Raw genomic sequence first — 18,212 nt, 5'->3', positions numbered from 1 at the left:
CTTTCCCTGTTAATGCCCTACCTGCCCCCCTGGCAAAACTTTGCTAGACCCGCCCCTGCACAGTTACCAGCTGTCAGCTACATAGAAAAAGATCCTGGTGTTATTTGTCTCTCAGAAACAGTTCATAACTTCCCTTCAACTCATTCATGTCACCTAAAAGGTAAACCTGTTTCTCCATCACCTGTTCAGCTCTGATGATTCAGTAACGACATCTCCTGGTTTCATCTTCATGTTTCCCTCTCACCAGATAACCAAACCGATATCATGACCAGCAGGTTTACAGCTGTGGCTCCAGCAAACATCATCTGATACTATAAATTAATATTAAAAAAATTTTTACAACAGCTGATCGAGTTTAAACGTGCTGCTGTTGTTTAAGCGCGACATCCGCTGGTTATCGCAAAGTGGGCGATAAACAAACAAGAGAGAAAAGCCGATTAGCTGATCATTGATCAGTTTCATGATTGAAGTAGAAACAGGAGAGGGAGGGGAGAGAATGAGAGGAGAAGAGGCAGCTGTGCAGCAAAGACACAGAATAACTCCAGCTTTGTGTCTTTTTCAAACTGTGTTCCTTTTCACCTCAAAACGAAACGCGCAATATTTTCTCTGAATACGAGACGATTCCGTTTTTTTACGGGACGGTTGGAAACTAATAACTAACCTTATAAATAGAATAAGATAAAACAAGTTCAACATCAATAAAATCATAGCACCCGCCCAGCTGTATATAAACTCCGTCATGCTAGCTAGTACGCAGTACGAGTTGTTGTAACTGACTGTAAAAAAGTCAGCATAACGAAAATAAACTCCACCTAAACTTGGTTTATATCTGACCCAGATAGACTGCAGGTCATAACTTCTTACCTGAAGTTCAGTTCACATATCATACTGATATGAATCATAGTATATTATGGAATTCCAAAAATGGCTGCCAGGACAGCTGCCACCACACTGATGTGACACACTACAAATCAACTCTTTGATGCTCAGTGCTGAGTCTGCACAATAACCTGCACTTAAACATTCATTAAATATCACGTACACATATACACACACTGTCCCTCAAGAAGACACTGAGAAAAAATAAAGAATAAGATTGAGACTGTAACTTTGCCATAAGTCATAGGTGTCAATTACATTTGGCCCGCGAAGCCATACCAAATTACTATTAGAGCTGGCCTACTGGTATTATACAGCTTATTATATTTATTGTTTAGTATTAAGCTTTGCTTGTTCTATATTCAGCTTTCCAGCAAAACTTATTTGAGTACATAAGAAAAGATTCATTCTTATATCTGGAGGAAGATTTTTTTTCAACAAGTATTAACGTTAGCCCGCGACTTTGTTCCAGTTTTGAATTTGGCCCACTGTGTATTTGAGTTTGACACCCCTGATTTAAGGGATTTGGGACTTGATTCAACAGGTCTGCCAGTAATCAGGCCAGAGTGTTTTTACTGAAGCTGAACTTAGTCACAGTTAATTCATGATTTAATGATTTAAACTTAACGAGACAGGTTAAGTTTGGATAACTTTTCTCTCTTAATCAATGAAATCATCATTTAAAAACTGCATTTAGTATTTACCCAGGTTATCTTTTTCTAACATTAGAATTAGTTTGATGATCTGAAACGTGTAAGTGTGACAAATACGTCAATCAAGAAGGGGGCAAACACTTTTTCACACCGCTGTATATTGTAGCCTGATTATCTTCATCACTGATGACTTTTTGTGCAGATAAAGTAAACTGCACTCTAGACAGCTTACTGCTCGTTTGCATTACACTGCAGAAGTACTACTAACTTTGCATTTGCATATGTTTAAAAGACATTACATATCTGTGTTTTTGATCTTCTAGCTGCATGTGTGCCTGTTTATTTGTTAATATGTAGCAATGCAAATGGATTAATTCTAGTGGTTGTTTAACCATATGTTGTGTTCAGAGAGTCTAACCTTTGTAGCCTCTGAAAGTTACATATAATTCTTTTCTGAAAGTGGGCTATGGTGACCTTAGAAGCATCTGAACTTCTATTTTTACACATAAAGCTAAAAGTCACAGTAGATCATTTTCTACAGTTGCCTGCCTGGTAGATGTGAAAAAGAGGATGCATCCAAGAGCAAGTCCCAAAAGCAGTTAATTCTGAGTGTGGGTTTTTGGTTTTTTTTTTTGAAAAACTGTGAATAATAATTGTGATACGTCCTGAAAGTATATTCTTATGGACAACTGTAAAACTGAGTTCTAAAAACTTTCTTGCCTAAAACTTACATTCATTACCTGCTTTAACAGTTAAAGGTTTATATAAACCGTCTGTGCATAGACTCTCCTGTGGCAAGTTAAGTCAAGGGCCTGTTTTATTCTGCAGTTACTGTCATTTCTGTAAATATGTTTTTCTGTCATGCAAGCTCCTTTTAAATTTAAGGCCAAAGTGTTGTGACTGCAACCTGATTTAAAATGCAATGATTAGAAATGTACTTGCTAAACTCTCCAGTCACCTTTAACCTGATTATGTGGAGTCATTCAGTTTGCCATCAGGACCGTTGACACTGTGAATGATAAACAAAGTGGGAGCCTACAGTTGTCAAAGTCCCCAATATCCTGTTCTATTTTTGGAATTTGACAGCTTGTCTTGGCAGAGCTTTGTATGTTGAGTTGAGTGAACATTGGAAGTTTAGAAAAGTGTTTACACCGAAACTGTTGATGCCATTCCAGCATGATGTTTGCACACGTTTTCTAGGTTGAGTTGAGCAGGATGTCTCCCTGTTGTTGTCACGTATAGCAGACTCGCAGTAATGGTTCTGCTACTGCCACGTTGTACAGTACACGTTTTTGTGAGTCCTTTAAAGCTGTTGTAGTTTTTACAAACTGCAATGAAAGTTTGTAAAATCTACAAACTTTCATTGCAGTTAGCAAAACAGAGCTAACAGAGTTAGCTCTGTTTTGCTAACTCAATGGACCGAAATAGAAAATGTGAGCCACCCAACTTCCTCAGTGAGTCATAAAATAATGAACTTAGGAAGGAAACGGCATATTTCCTGAAAAGACTGAGACATATCTATATAAAGGCCTTTTGTTCTTGGGTTACCAGGAGATTGTAATCAGTCTGCCTTGGCAGTTTGTTTGTAATGTGTGTCTAATTGCAGTATTTTCCTGAACATGATTTAATAACTTGAGCTTTAAATGATGAAAACTCATATTATTTAAAAAAAAAAAAAAAAGGGTTCCATGGTCCATGGATCATGGAAATGGTCAGACAGGCGTACGTGATGTAAACACAAATGTTTGCAATCTTGTTAAGAAGTGACCCACTCATTTAACCCACTCCCCCCAATATACAAACTTTGGCTGAGCAACCAAACCCTCATCGCAATAACCTGTAGGGGTCACTATAGCTCCATGACGAGAGCCAAGTTCAACAGCAGCGGTGAATGAAGTTTCTGATCAATGACTTCCCTGAGCTCTGCTCATTTTTATGACTAGAGCTTTTTGAAGCCCACAGAAAATCCTTCACAGGCACAGGAGGGAACATGTTTGACTCACATTTCCATCTCAGTTTTCTTTGAATGAATTCACCTGTTGTGGAATGCAAGTTGTAAACAAGTTTCCTCATTAGGCAGAATTTTAACTGCTAGTTAAAAAGTGTGCAGTCAAGATATTGTTTATATCCAAGCAATCTGCAAGTACCTTGCAAAAATTACAAGAGCCCCCAGTTAAATTAAGTTGAAGGTCCAAGCAACCTGTTTAGTCATAATTTATTGAGTTGGATAGAAAGGGCCAATTGAGACTTTATTAAATGCATGATGTCACAGCAGTTGGTCTTAATAAGTCTAAATTACAAAGGGAGACACCAAAGTAGAGTATATGATAGATATGCTGGCAGGAGTAGCATGAATGGAGCAAGCAATATCTTATCCAGAGTTTTTCACAAATTGATTGGCTTTACAGCCAGCCATTGCCACACCCTGAGGACTGCTCCAGATCAATCAGTTTTCTTAATCAATGGCTTGTTAGACGGAAATGAATGAAACAGCTTAAGAAGGTCAGTGTAGGTTTCTGCAGGCTTTGTGATCACTGTAGTTAGACTTGCAATTATCCCGAACCTTAGAAATATTGCTAATCTGGAAGAAGCAGGTAAGTGTGGAAAGACTGTTCATGGTGGGGTTGTCATAATCAGATGTGAATGATTGTAGTAGAGAATTTCTCAACATTTGTGAATAGAACACAATTTGACCTATATTTTAGCCTCCTTGATGTTTTGCTGTATGACATTTCATCTGTTTATGCAGAATAACATAAAGCAAATGTCTTTACTGGTCAAACCATGGCAGAAAACTGAAGAAGTCAGTATGAGGGCTGAATCACACCCACATCATGAATGCACTGTGGGACACACAGAGGTTTGTGGTAGGGCAAAGTAGACCCATTGAGTGTGTGAGCTTAGGGAGCTGACCTTGAACAGCTGGTTACAATGTTTTTATAGCTGTGTATGAATGTGTGTGTGTGTGTGTGTGTGTGTGTCCCATTGCTTGCAGAGAGTTTTCTGTCTGGTCTCCAGATTTCCTCTCACCAGATGTTGAAGAAACAAATTCAAGAGACTTCTTAAAAGTAGCCATGTTGAGATCAAAAGCAGCTTCAGTTTCCAGCAGTACTGAGGCTCTTTGACTGAAGACTAAATAGGAGAAAGAGGAGGCCTGTTAGGAATGCAGCTAAAACTGCTTCATGTGGGTGGTACTATTGAGTCCTCTGTATGGAGGAGTTAGCATTATTGCTGGTAGCTGTGTGAGTATAGAATAAGCAGTGACAAAAAGATCCAGCAATAACAAAAACAACAATGTGGTTAGTTTCAACAGAGTATCAGTAGATTGTTTATGTATTGATATGTATTGATATTTTTCATTCACTTTTTGTGTGAATATAAGGACGAGGGGTCTTCACAAAGTCAAAGAGACAGCATAAACAAGCCTGGATTTCCACATTCCCAGGACTTTAAATAATGACCCTAATGACACTGTGAATTTGTTGACAGCTTTTGAGTTTGTCCCCTATTGCTGAATCACCTCTGCCTCTGAAAGCTTGAGACCTGCAGGCTCTCACACTATTGTTTATTCTGGAAATACAGTATATCAGTTGATCCCAAAATACACGGCGGACGCTCCTGATATCATCTTCCTGTTTCGTGCAAGCCACATACATCCAATTACAGCACTGCAGTCTGTCCTCACGTAAGCAAAAGTAGCTGCAGCGTTGTGGCTGTTTGGATGTGAAACAGAACAAAGAGGGTGGGTGTTTATTTGCTAACAGCTGGCTCAGCAAGTATGTCCCAACCAAAGATTCAACCCAAAACACCTGTGAATTTTACTTTTCTCTCAGACCTTAAGCAACTGAGCACACTTGAAATAGCTGATCATTATCAGATTTGTTGGGAGCATATGTGATTTTGTGAGTTGCATACAGAGGCTTTAAGTTGCAAAAATACTTAAATAGTTTCTTTCTTTTTTTTTAAAAAAAAAGCAAGAGTGCTACTCTGAAAATGTGACAGTAGGAGGAATCATTTTCAGTATTTTGATAAATCTGCGTCATGTCAGCAAATGCTCAATCGCTTCTTCTTCTTTGCAACACACACTGGCCCACTAACCCACCTCTCAGCCACTTTTGTGTCACCTGTTTCTTGCAACTGGCTGCACTATATGTATCAGCACATTGAGGGGCTGCAGCATGCAAAGACTCTGATGCAATTCTGCATATTCTAGAAAGGTGTTTCTGAGGTGTTTGTGAGATGAGGAGGTATGAATGATTGCGATTAGAGAAATAAAACTGGTCCACGGTAAGTGAGAAAATTATGGTGGAAATGAGAGTGAAGTGGTAACGTTATATATTTCTTTTCCCCTTTTGTTTTCTTAAGCTCTTTCTGAACAAAGGCATAAGAGGAAACACCCAGGGTGCAGGCTGATGCTGGAGCCAGCTAGATCAGACCGGTAGCTGTTAGAGAGTAGGGGGTGGTGAAGGAGAAGGGAGGCGAGAGAAGAGGAGGGGGAGATGGGATGAAGGGTGGAGCAGCGGATGGGGTGGGAGAAGGGGGAAGAAGGGGAAAAAAAGATGTGACGAGGAAAGCTGGAGGTGGAGGAGCAGGGGAACGCAGAGGTTAAGTGTTTCGGGACACAATATGAGATGGATACTCTGGCAGACAGCTTAGACCCCACTCCATCAGTGATGTAATGCATATGGCAGATTCTATTTTTAGCCATCCTAGTACACTTAGCTCAGCATACAGGGCGATCGATCAGCTGCACACTCACTGCGAGTATTAGAGCTGCAGCCAACAGCACCTAAATATTTTGCCTCTGTGCAGTTTGATGTTGTAGGATTTCTCCTTTGTCGTGTTAACAAGTAAATATGTGTTTTTGGTGGCATTTTGCACTGTACATTATGTGTTCTTTTGTCTTTATCTTGACGATGTTGCTGTCGGTATCATTTAGATTGCCAGGAAAAGTTCATGAAAAAGGGCATTTAGTTATTTTTATGCCAGTTTGTTACAATATGTTAAATGGCCTGTATTTGTATAGCGTTTTACTTAGTCCCTAAGGACCCCAAAGCGCTTTACACTACATTTAGTCATCGACCCATTCACACACTGGTGATGCCAGGCTACATTGTAGCCACAGCTGCCCTGGGGCGCACTGACAGAGGCGAGGCTACCGGACACTGGCGCCACCGGGCCCTCCGACCACCACCAGTAGGCAACGGGTGAAGTGTCTTGCCCAAGGACACAACGACCGAGACTGTCGGAGCCGCGGCTCGAACCTTCTGATTATAAGATGAACTGCCAACTCATGAGCCATGATCGCCCCCTATACAATACAAAATGTGATTACATCTTGAAAGTAAAATTATTCCCAAGGCAGTAGGAACAAAACAAAGCACAATAACAGCAGTGAATGGGGTGCTTCCAGGCCACAAAACAAATGGGGGCTTTCTGACATTTCTTGGAAATTTAGCCAAAGCGATGAATGAATAGTTATTGAAGCTCAACGTCATTGGTCTAATGACAAAGTCTGTGGATGAAGAGCTGCTTCTGTATTATTTTCTGTCTAATTTTCTTTGTTATTTACTTGTTTTCAGTTATGTTGTGGAAAAAAACTGCATGCCTGAATTGTATCTTTGTATACTGGGGCAACCGATTACCAGGACAGCTGGATGTGTGTGAGCTTTGGTGATTCCTGTTTTATCAGACACAAGAACATGCAAGCACACACACAGCACAGACTTCACTGACAGGACTTGTATTTAGAGTCCTGTATCACCTCCCAGTGTCGGCTGTGAATAAGTCTATAGCCTGAGGGTCTAGACAGGTTGACTCCCAGTGTGTTACACAATAGGGGAAAAAAGAGCCTGGAGACAAAAAGCAGATCAGTAGCTTATAAACTACCTGATAAACTTCATGTCCACACCTGTCACTTCCCCTTACTCTACCAACCTATTCCATATTGGTAGGTCACACTGCGAGTGGACTGAACAATGACATTCATACCTTCTTTGCTAACTTCTGTTAGCTAATTAGTTATAGCTATCCATGACAAACTGAGCCCTGTAACAGAGGCATCCTATTAAAAAATATAAATATAGTTTGTGTTTAATGTAACCAGTGATTCATTACCATTCTGACAGTTGACTATAATCCCATTATAAGATTTCCATCTGAACAGTGACTACTACCCAAATGATCACTCCTCTCATCAAGTTTAATAAAATTTCCTTGGCCACATAATAAGGGGAGTAATCATAATGATTAAAACACTGTAAGCGTCAGGGTGCGGCTGTGTGGCAGGCAAGATGTGGATTCAAATGCAGGACTTGGGAGAAAGAACATGAACTCAAAAAGCAGCTTTAATGCTGAACTCTTCACCTAAAATACAAAATAGACAGCGACTAAGCAGGCGCAGACGATTCAAACGCGAAGAATCTCCTGGGAAACATGGAACTAGAAAACACACAAGCACTAGGGATTATGAAACAAAGGACAAGGGGAGACTCAGGCAAGATATGCATACACAGGTAACGAGGGGAGATGAAGCAGGTGTAAGGACAGTTACAGATACTAATCGGGAAAATGAGTCGAAGGAAAAACAAAAACACGGAGAACAATACCATAGCAAGTCGTGACAGATTTAGCTAACTTTGATTCAGTGCCCTACATAAGAGTTAGTTGTCAACCACATGATATGAAGTGTGATGTATTAATATGTCCCTGTTGAATGGTAACAATAGAGTGAGAACAAAAGCAAAAAAGAGAGCCTGCTCCTCATGTGCTTGTGTGTATCTGTCCGTACTACTACCTACTGAATGCCTGTTGGACAAGGCAGATAAAAAACAGACGAGTTCTAATCAAATCAAATCTTTAACTTATCCAAAGTGGTTGCTTTTACCTCGCTTCTGTTGTTGAGAACAAGACCAGAACAAACACAGAGCCTCGTGCATTTCTAAGAGGCAGTTACATGTTCAAAGCACTGCATATGTTCATTTCAGTCCTTTGCCTTTCCCCCATACATAGCTGTTTTTCTGTACCTGTCATTTTGTCACCGCCTGCCATTAGGTTCACTTCCTGCGACTATTAAGCTATTTCACAAAAGGCTATGGTAAACTTGTGTGGATTCATTGGTCAAAGCTGTATTATTGCATGAAACGGACACAGAATCTGACCTAAAAAATCATGAAACTCTTACAATGAACATAGCCAAGATGCCAGTGAGGCCTTGGACCTCACGTTATTACACGAGGTAATTATACTTTCTAGTCACTCTTACCCTTCTTGCTCTGGCACTTTTTGCTTAGTACCTATGGTCAGGCCACACCCATCTCCCAGCAGGCTGTTTATTTCGATTCCAGCTACGTACTTGTGAAGTTTTGTGACTTTATCTTGTACGTTTGCAGTTTTCTCCCAGATATTTGAATCACCTCTGTGGTGTCTCTTGAACCATCATTTGTCCACACAAATGGCGAAAGCAACATCTTAGCTACACAATCACAGCTCCAATGTCTCAACATGTAAACACCTACTAAATTATTTACAAAAAAAAAAGTTATCTATTCCAATTTTGCCATGATGATGCATACAAACTCACACACTCAAGGTGAAAACAATATTACCTGTGCTATCACAGCTGCTGATCAACTGAAGTACACATTAAAGAGAATGTTTAGTATTTATTGTTACTCTGCTTGGTTTTTCAAAGTTATAATCTTGGTGCGTATATCTACATCACGTTGGCTCATGATTTTATGGTGGTAATTTCCCCCCATCATTTTGCTTTTAGGCGACATAAGCACAACTCTGCTAAAAATACCTAACCCTGTTTTTTCCCATAAGCTACCCAAACAGCTTGTTGATTCAGGCATCATTCCAGGTAGCTCATGCACGAATTTCCTTCCTATGCCATCCTATCCACATACACACCCTCCAGGGCTTGGTGTACCAATGAGAAAGTGACTTATGATTCTTAGTTTCCTTAAAATAGGGACTGACTTTTCCTCTCGCTCAGCAAGAGGATGCAGACAGGGTTGGGAAGTGCTGGAAAATCCAGAAATGGACATTTTGGGATTTCCTAGGTTAACAAAAAGTTAGAAAATATGACCGACCAAAATTTCAGTGGAAAACCTATAAAGAATAGACATTCGAGAAGTGACTGCATGACGTCAGCCTATTTAAACATGCAGTATTTGTGGTGTCATCTAAAAGGCAGCAAGTATAAGCTGTGGGGCGATGAGTTTGGAAAACAGGTTTCACCATGCTTATGTGGTAACTGTACAGACTGACGTGATGAAATCAATGAAACCACAGAGTGCTACTGGCTTACTAAAGCGCACGGTCTATATATAATGTATATTGTAGTATCAGTATACACTGAGGTGTTTCAGAGAGGTAGATATCTGTATCTGGTATCTGATCTGTAAAAACTGTGACTGTTAAAGTCAGACCTAATTACTCAAAGATTAGATGCTAGTTAAAATTGAAATTTATTCAGCAGACACCTTTCTTATTACCTAAAGCCGTTTTTGCTACTTGTTTGTTGACAATAATGAAAACGTAGGCAACACTTGAGACCAAGTTATCATTCTACCCACAACTCTCAACTCCTGCTGTTGTCCATTCACCCCCTATCTGGTCCATGGCACTGGTAGTGATCCGACAGGCTGCAGATTATGTAACAATCACCCGGCCGCTTTGGCACTAGAGTTTAATAAAACTTTCTGATGGACAACAGAGCAGCAGTATTTTGTGCTGTCCTCGTGGGTTTTCGACACAATCCTGCCTCTAATCATATAGATTGCATTTTTGCCCCATTGCATTCATGCTTATGAAACTTGCTCTCCCTTGCTGCTGTCTCTTTTGCCTTCTCTTGCTCGCTCTGTCTCTCACATACAAATATGCACACTTTCCACAAGCTGTTTTTGTAACGTGCATCACCCACACATTTTTGCATTCTTTGTGTGCGTGTGGGATGAAAGGACGATATGACAAAACATATTTATCAGTGTTGTAGATGCTTTTACTTTTCCTTCCGCCTTCAGAGCTTGCTGCAAGGTGATGTAACAGGTCTGCAGGATGGGATATCTCTCTTTGGGAGGTGTGTGTATCAGAGTCCTGCAGTCTTCTTTAAAAATGTATACAGTATATAACAGGCAATAAATGGCCTCATGCACAATGTGGACTGCTGACACTGCACTCAACCTGTGTGGGTGTCAGTTTGGCAGGCATGCAAAATCTGACTGTGTTGTGCAAAATCTGCATATGCAGTAGTTGAAATGAAAACTTGTTGCTTTGTCTTTAAAGTCACAAGGATGAAAAGTTGAGTTAAAGACAATACTAAACTATTTCAAATGTGTGTTTCTCTTTTTATCATGTTTGTCTGCAGATTTGTTTCCTGGTGTCAGCTTTCCGTGGCCAAGTGTTTTCAGAGGACAGCTGTGCTACTCTGGCGCTCTTCTCTCATTATTTCCATCTCAGTCAGTTCTTTTGGATGCTCATACAGGTAATGATAGGTTCACAGTGAACACTAGATACATGTGAGGAGGAAAAAATATATATAACACTTTTGATTTCTGACAAGTGGAAAAAATTTATCTTTCTGTAACTGCCTTTTGCATTTGTGTAAACAACATTTGGAAGAAGCGACTGACGATCTGATGACAACTGAAGATCAATGAGATACAACACATGTGCTACGGCAAGGGGGAGAAAGGACGTCAGGTCACCCAAGACTGGGTACCAAGTATGACTGAAGGAGCGTTAGGTGCGAGAGCAGCTGACCTCACTTGAAGAGGTATACCAGAGAGACAGAAGCCAGGGGAATAAACCGCTCCAAAGAACCAAGGCATACTCTGCTAATTGACGAGAGACACCCAGAATAGCTAACCGAAGGCCAAACAGTCCTAATCCCCAAGGATCTCCAGAAAGGACCAGTCCCATCCAATTACCTGCCTCAGTACCACGTGGAAGCTCCTGTCAGTCATCATAGTGGCACATGGCTCAATGCATAAACAGGGCACAAAAAGGAATTGGCAAGGAATACCAGATTGGCAAAACAATTTGGAGCCTTCATCAGGAACTCAATGGGGATGTGGTGAACAACACTAGAGGCCAACTTCAAGCCTATAGCGCATGTCACCATCAAGTGTCATTGACAAGATTGGCTACAGATACCCACTACGGAATAGAACAATCATCAGGCGCCATGGATGAAGTCAAGCTGTATGCCAATAGTGAACGACACATTGATTCACTGATCCACAACACTAGGATCTATAGTAACAACATGTGAATGTGAATGTCATTTGGACTGGAGTGTAGGCAGATGGTAACAAAGAGATGGAACATACTCAGAACTGAGGGGATCTCACTACCAGAAGGCAACATTGCAGACACTGAGGACAGCTACAAGTACCTGGGAATCCCAAAGGCAAATGGGAAACACGAAGAGGCGCCTAAGAAAGCTGCAACCACCAAGTACCTGCAGAGGGTAAGGCGAGTCCTGAGGAGTCCGCTGAATGGGAAGAACAACACATATGCCCTGCCCATGATCAGATACCCTGCTGGGATAATAAACTGGCCAAAGGAGGCAATAGAAGCCACTGAAGACAAGGAGGCTCCTGACCACATATGGTGGGTTTCACCCCAAATCCTGCACTGTGACACTTTACGGAAAATAGCCACAACAGACCATGTGCTTAGTGAATACCTCAGGCAGTAGAAACCCAAGAAAGAAGTGGAGAAGGAGAACAACCATCACGGAAGGACAGGCCCCTGCACAGTATGTACCAGCAGATAGAAGAAGTGGCTGGATCCAGAGATCCCACCAGTGGCTGGACTGAAAGACAGCACAGAAGCACTAATCATCGCAGCACAGGATCAAGCTCGGAGCACAACATAAATAGAAGCTGGGATCTACCACACCAAGCAAGACCCCAGATGCAGGTTGTAAAAAGATGCCCCTGAGGCAATCCAGCACATAACAGCAGTGTGAAAGATGCTAGCAGGCAGGGTATGCATGGGACGCCATAACCAAGTTGCCAGTATAGCATGTAGAAACATCTGCCATGAGTACTGCCTGGAAGTGCTGAAGTCAAAATGGGACATGCAACCAATTGTGGTCGAGAATGACCGAGCTTAGGTCCTTTGGGACGTCTGTGCTGTCTGTTTAAATATGCTTCTCCACCTTCCTCCTGCCTATTTTATCTCATAATTTGGCATTGCCAAGGTTCCTATTCTTTCTTTTTATTTCATACATATGGCATTTGGTTTATGTGCAACAGGCAGTGAAATTTGATTGTTTTACCACATCTACTGGGGCAGTCATAAAGTTACCAGTACACTGCACTGGCATGCCCTTTGCCCAGGATCACCTTATAATACCTTACAAGGACCCTAAACAGCTCTTTCTTAACAAGACCTTCTTATTCTCTTATTTCTTTCTTTGCATTATATTGGTCAACACCAAAGCCACCCAGGATTTTTAGGAACATGAAGACTGTAAACATACATCTGTGCATTGTAATTGTAGTTGTAATCCTGGAAAGAGTTTATTGATGACTTATGACCTGCTGCAATAGCAAAGGAATGCAGGGAGAGGTTTCATCAGCAGCTTTAGTGCTGCTGCTGCGGTGATAAATCCTTTTCCTAAGTAATCCGCCTCCTAACGAGTCCTGAACTGCAAAGAAACAAAGGTAGTTGCGTAATACAGGAAATCCTTGGATGTTTGTTTATTTATTTGTCATTTTTGAAATATAACCTGATTAAATAGATTTGACAGACATTAGACAATAACTTTATCTATATTATTTGTCTGTGCCATACATATGTATTTGTTGTGTAATTCTTCCAAACAATCTTAAATCCACTTGATGACAATCAAGCTGAAGGCTCAGGCTCAGTTGTTGTCATTTTTTGTTTTTTTAAGAAGGGAAATGAGATTTATCACCATCATAAATCACAATTTATGCTATTATGAGTCAAACTGAATTCACAGTAACAAAAATACCGTCACATAAGACACATGTTACCAATAGGAATGGTATCCCTAAATGAACTTCCCCATCTACCCATCTTTTCCCACCTGTTGTCCTTCTCTTGCATAACATTTGCCTTGTTCTCATCAATCTTCAACCTTTTGTAACATGTGACATGCGTACGTGAACATAACCAGTGTTTACATAGGGAACATAATATGTAATAATGTTATTGGTAAAGTATTATAAGATTAGCTGTGGCATAAGCTGACCACAGCAGGGTAATACTGGAACCATGCAGCGGCGTACGTGTTGGACGCAGGGGGCTTTTTCTCATATCTGATTGTTTACTATGACTTCTGGGAGATTTTAAGGGATAAAGTCTCAGGCTGAAGGCTTTCATGTGGCTTAAGCGGTGTTAGAATTTGGATGGGCAGATCTGGAGCTCAAATAAAATTGGTTGTGACGTGCAAGCTGGTTTTAGACACACATGGTAGTAGTTAGTAGGGTAACAGCTGACTGGATCGAGTGAAGGACACAAACAGTGATTCACCCTGTAAAGAATTCAAATAGGAGGATTAATGAAGCATGAAGAAAAAACACTTAGGCTTTTGTTGGTTTATTTATATACTCACTCACAGATTTGTTTTTTTCATAACATGCCCTGTTCGTTAAGGTTGAATTTAAATAGAGAGCCAGACTGTGTGATAGAAAAGGCAGATATGTTACAAGTTACACAGTCTTGTTATTTCATAAATGTCAACTCTAACTGTGAATGTAGCTGACAAGAAAAATATTACCGCCACCTTGGCTTTCACTGATGCGGGGAACCGAGACCCTTCCATCCTCACCAACATCTCTGCATTGACCCCAGTGATGTCTCACCACTCAAGTTTCCCTCAGATCAGGTAGCTGCTTTCAGATAAGTGGCTTATATGAGTGGGCGCCAGCAGCTCATCTCAGGGCATGACAAAGACCTGAATCAATAACAGCAGTGTGAGTGTGTGTAATTGAGAGTAGTGAGAACGGGCACGTCCAAAACCTGATCAGGGGAATATGCACTGGCATAAAGCTTGAAAACACACAATAATGTGGCCACTGTCCAGAGCAGCTATGTGTTGAATGCAGAGGTTTGCAGTTAACATCAGCTTACTAAAAATTGCACATTATTAAATAAGTGTACAAAGTCTTAAAGGCATCAGGATTAGGATTTCTGGGATTTTTCCTGAGCTAGCTAGTGAAGCCGACAGCCAGCCAGGATGACACATTTCTAGCTTGCTAAATAATATCTTTATGTGATAATGCCTGTCCTGTTTCCTCGCCAATTAGTCATCCAGTCATTTGGGACTTTTAATACAACACCAATGGTTCATGTGACCAATTTACAACTGGTATTTACCTTCAGTGGTAACTTGCGGTTTTGGCTTTATTTGCACTGCGGAAACTAAATATAGCTCATATCTAAAAACTTGGTGAAGTAGTCCCAACATGATCTGCGCAATCAAACATAACTGGAAGTAAATATTTAAAAAATACTGCATTTTTTTCTGCGGTGAGATTGAGCCAACCTATTATTGTGGCTCCATGAGTGATATAGCCACTGCAAAACAACAGCTCAGCACAAAGTTGCCCATAATCCCTTTACTGTACCACAATGACTGCAGTTTTCTCACAGCCAGTGAATAACACTTCTTGAATCTGACTGACATCATTGTATTATCTCAGGGGAGTCGAGCTGTTACACAACGGGAACCGTACAGTCTTGTTTGCTGCATCTGCTGCATCTGTGTTTGTGGGTTTGTGTTCATGTTGGTGTGGTTATGAAGCAAGGTCTTTTTGGGTCAGTGGTTATACAATATTGTTACGGTAGAGGTTGAGCAGAGTAATCATAGGGAGAGGTCAACATCATTTGACCTTGTGTCATTAGTTGCATCACATCTTCCTCTTTGCAAATGTGCTGCTCGAGTGCTTGCAAACAGATAGACATTATCAGCTGTTATTCATTACAGCTGTTGACCTGTTGCATAAATTTTAATAGCATTTCCTTTTTTTCATGTTCAAATGTAATACTTTATAGACTTTTGTTTTTTATGTATGTTAGATGGCTTAAAGCTTGTAAAACAGCTCGTAACGCACCATATATGAGCGAAATGTGAAAGAGAAAATGAAGTGTTAGTGTGCTTCACATGAGGATAAGACATCGTCTGCTTGCTGTCAACAGGTGTTCACATAAGCCAGTTATACAACAGTGGATGGCTTAGTAAAGCAGATAGATGAGACTATAAAAGCCTTCTAGATAACTAAGCAAACATAGATATTTTTGGGTGTGATATGCGGATGGATATACTTGTGTGTTTTTGTGTTTTACTGACTATAAAGACCAAATATGCACACAACCGATGAAGGTTTAAAAATCATCAAAGGGGAAGATGTCGAGCCTTTTCTCCCCCTTTAATTTATTGTGCTGCGATAAGTTTAAGATACATTTCATAGTCTGTAAAAGTTACTTTTTTATTTTTATATCCCCGTGAATAAGTTGTTTTCTCAAACTGTTTTCTCAGGCGGTGAACTTCTGGCAAGTGCTCGTGATGAATGATGAGCACACAGAACGCCGATACCTGTTCTACTTCCTCCTGGGGTGGGGACTTCCTGCTTTGGTCATCATCGTCCTGGTCATCGTGTTACTTGGTGGCTTTGGATGGAAAATACATGAAGTATATGGACTGGTGCAAGGCGATGTGTGAGTTAGCAACACATGTAAATACACACACAAGTGGTCTTTTTGAACTGATGGCATGTATCCAGTGAATCGTAAGTACACTTAGGAGAGTATTTGTTAAACTGGTATGAGTCGTTTACAGTGATTTCAGTTTCTTTTTTAAGCTTAGGGAAATTCCACTTCAGACTAGGTAGAGCAAACAGAGTCAGTGAGCCTGCCCAATCAAATGACTGAATAAATGAACGTCTCATGTTTGTTTGCATGCCTCTCCCCACACTGAAAAACTTCAGTCTCGGAGGTGGAGTCTTTGAGAAATCACGCCATACAGAGCCTTATATAGCTGTTTCCCTTAAATTACCTAAAGCACAGAAACAATAGAAGAAATCACTGTGTACAAAAAACATGTACAAAGGTCCCAACACAGGTGAGTTGCCCGTGTCTTTATGTGCATCCGTCTTCCATGTCTTTCATTTGTGAACAAATGTTCAATAATAGTCAAAGAAGTATGAAGCTGAAACTCCTAAACCACATCTATAATAAGTCAATGGTCTAAGGTGTGCCTGTTATCCTTGGGATCAAGTATCTGTGGGTGTTTCCTGTGGATGGGAGTGTGAAACAGTGAGCGCATACAGGAGAGATTTAAGAACATAGAGGAGTATTCAGTTTCCCAGGAGCACACCTTCCTCTTTGAGGACATAAGGCAGCTTTTCACTTCTTTTCCTTCTCTTGCTCTGTTTCTCTCCTTCGCTCTCTCCTCTTCGCTGTTAACAGCTAGTCTCTTGTTTTCTCACCACTCGTTTCAGTTTCGCCTTGCTTGCATACAAAAGTGTTAAGCTCACACCTTGTGTCAATAGACTTTGTATCCTTTAGACTTAATTGCTTATGGGAGCACATTTTTTTACTCTGTGTTTTTGCTTTCCACTACTATACTCACGCTGTAGTAGAGAGATATGAAGATTTATGGATAAATAAGTGCAGAACGGTGTAAAGTTACCATTTCCATGCCTCTACCATCACTGTTGTGCTGGGACATTGTCTTTCATATAGACCAGTTTGTACTTAACCCCAGCTATGCGCATTGAGCATATTAAGGATTTCTCTCTTCTGATGGTTATCACATTGTGAGGCAGTGAGTGACTGTAATGTCCCTGTGGTTTCTGCCTTTTTTTATCTTTATTGTGGATCATATGTTGTACATCTTTAAAAGGAAGAAAACAAAAAGCCAACTTTAACATTGAATCCTCTCTCACCACCCATGGACAACTGCTCAGCAAAAGTGGTCATAAACATTTCATTGCGTTAGACCCCTGGGTAATGTTTTTTTTCATTCAATTCAGGAATCCCTGGGATTTCCCATCCTTGTGAGACTTTCACTATAGTTAGAGGTCATCCCCTTAGCAAGGCCCCAACAGTACAGCTGTCCATTTTCCACTGTATTTAGACTAGGGCCCGGCTGTCTTTTTGTGACATGGTGATCCAGCGCTTTATTTGGCATAGCTCATCTTATGTTGTGACTACGACAGATCCAATTATTTTTCTGCAATCACTCAAACATGCGGAAGTCCTGTCTGATTTGATGCTCCCACCGAACCAGAGCGTGAATGTGTTTTGTGAAAAGGTTGTGGTCACATCAGTGTTGTTCTAGTTGTTTGGCAACAAATATAAAGGATGTTGATTTTCCCAGAGGAAAACCGCAGTTTTCTTTAATAAAGATAAACATGCCTGAAAGATCCTGAGACGGTAGTTCAAGAGGTTCACTGGGAAAACAGCATAGAGATAGACTGTATAATACTGACAGTACCAACTTCTTACTGACATTTTAAAAAAAAATTGTATATATAATTCTCCAAAGAAAGTTCTTCTTTACCCGTTAAAAAGGATGAACAGTGGAAATCACGTGACCCCTATGGATATACAGTGGGGCAAAAAAGTATTTAGTCAGCCACCGATTGTGCAAGTTCCCCCACTTAAAATGATGACAGAGGTCAGTAATTTGCA

The 18,212-nt window shown here is 40.6% G+C and overlaps 1 protein-coding gene across 1 annotated transcript in view; it reads left to right on the top strand.

Moving 5' to 3' along the window:
• The window catches only part of LOC102204453 (G-protein coupled receptor 98-like), a 45,309-nt gene that overhangs the window by 12,955 nt on the left and 14,142 nt on the right, over positions 1-18,212 (top strand). Inside the window, exons 7-8 of the mRNA XM_005722420.2 lie at positions 10,906-11,022; positions 16,057-16,235. Of these exons, the coding sequence (XP_005722477.2) occupies positions 10,906-11,022; positions 16,057-16,235 (296 nt within the window). The remainder of the gene's footprint in view (positions 1-10,905; positions 11,023-16,056; positions 16,236-18,212) is intronic.

The sequence above is a fragment of the Pundamilia nyererei genome, unplaced genomic scaffold (genome assembly GCF_000239375.1).
Source record: "Pundamilia nyererei isolate P.nyererei 1_Seehausen unplaced genomic scaffold, PunNye1.0 scaffold00006, whole genome shotgun sequence".
Classification (NCBI taxonomy): Eukaryota; Metazoa; Chordata; class Actinopteri; order Cichliformes; family Cichlidae; genus Pundamilia; species Pundamilia nyererei.
The sequence above is the reverse complement of the archived record's forward strand: the minus strand, read 5'-3'. Positions and strand labels throughout refer to the sequence as shown.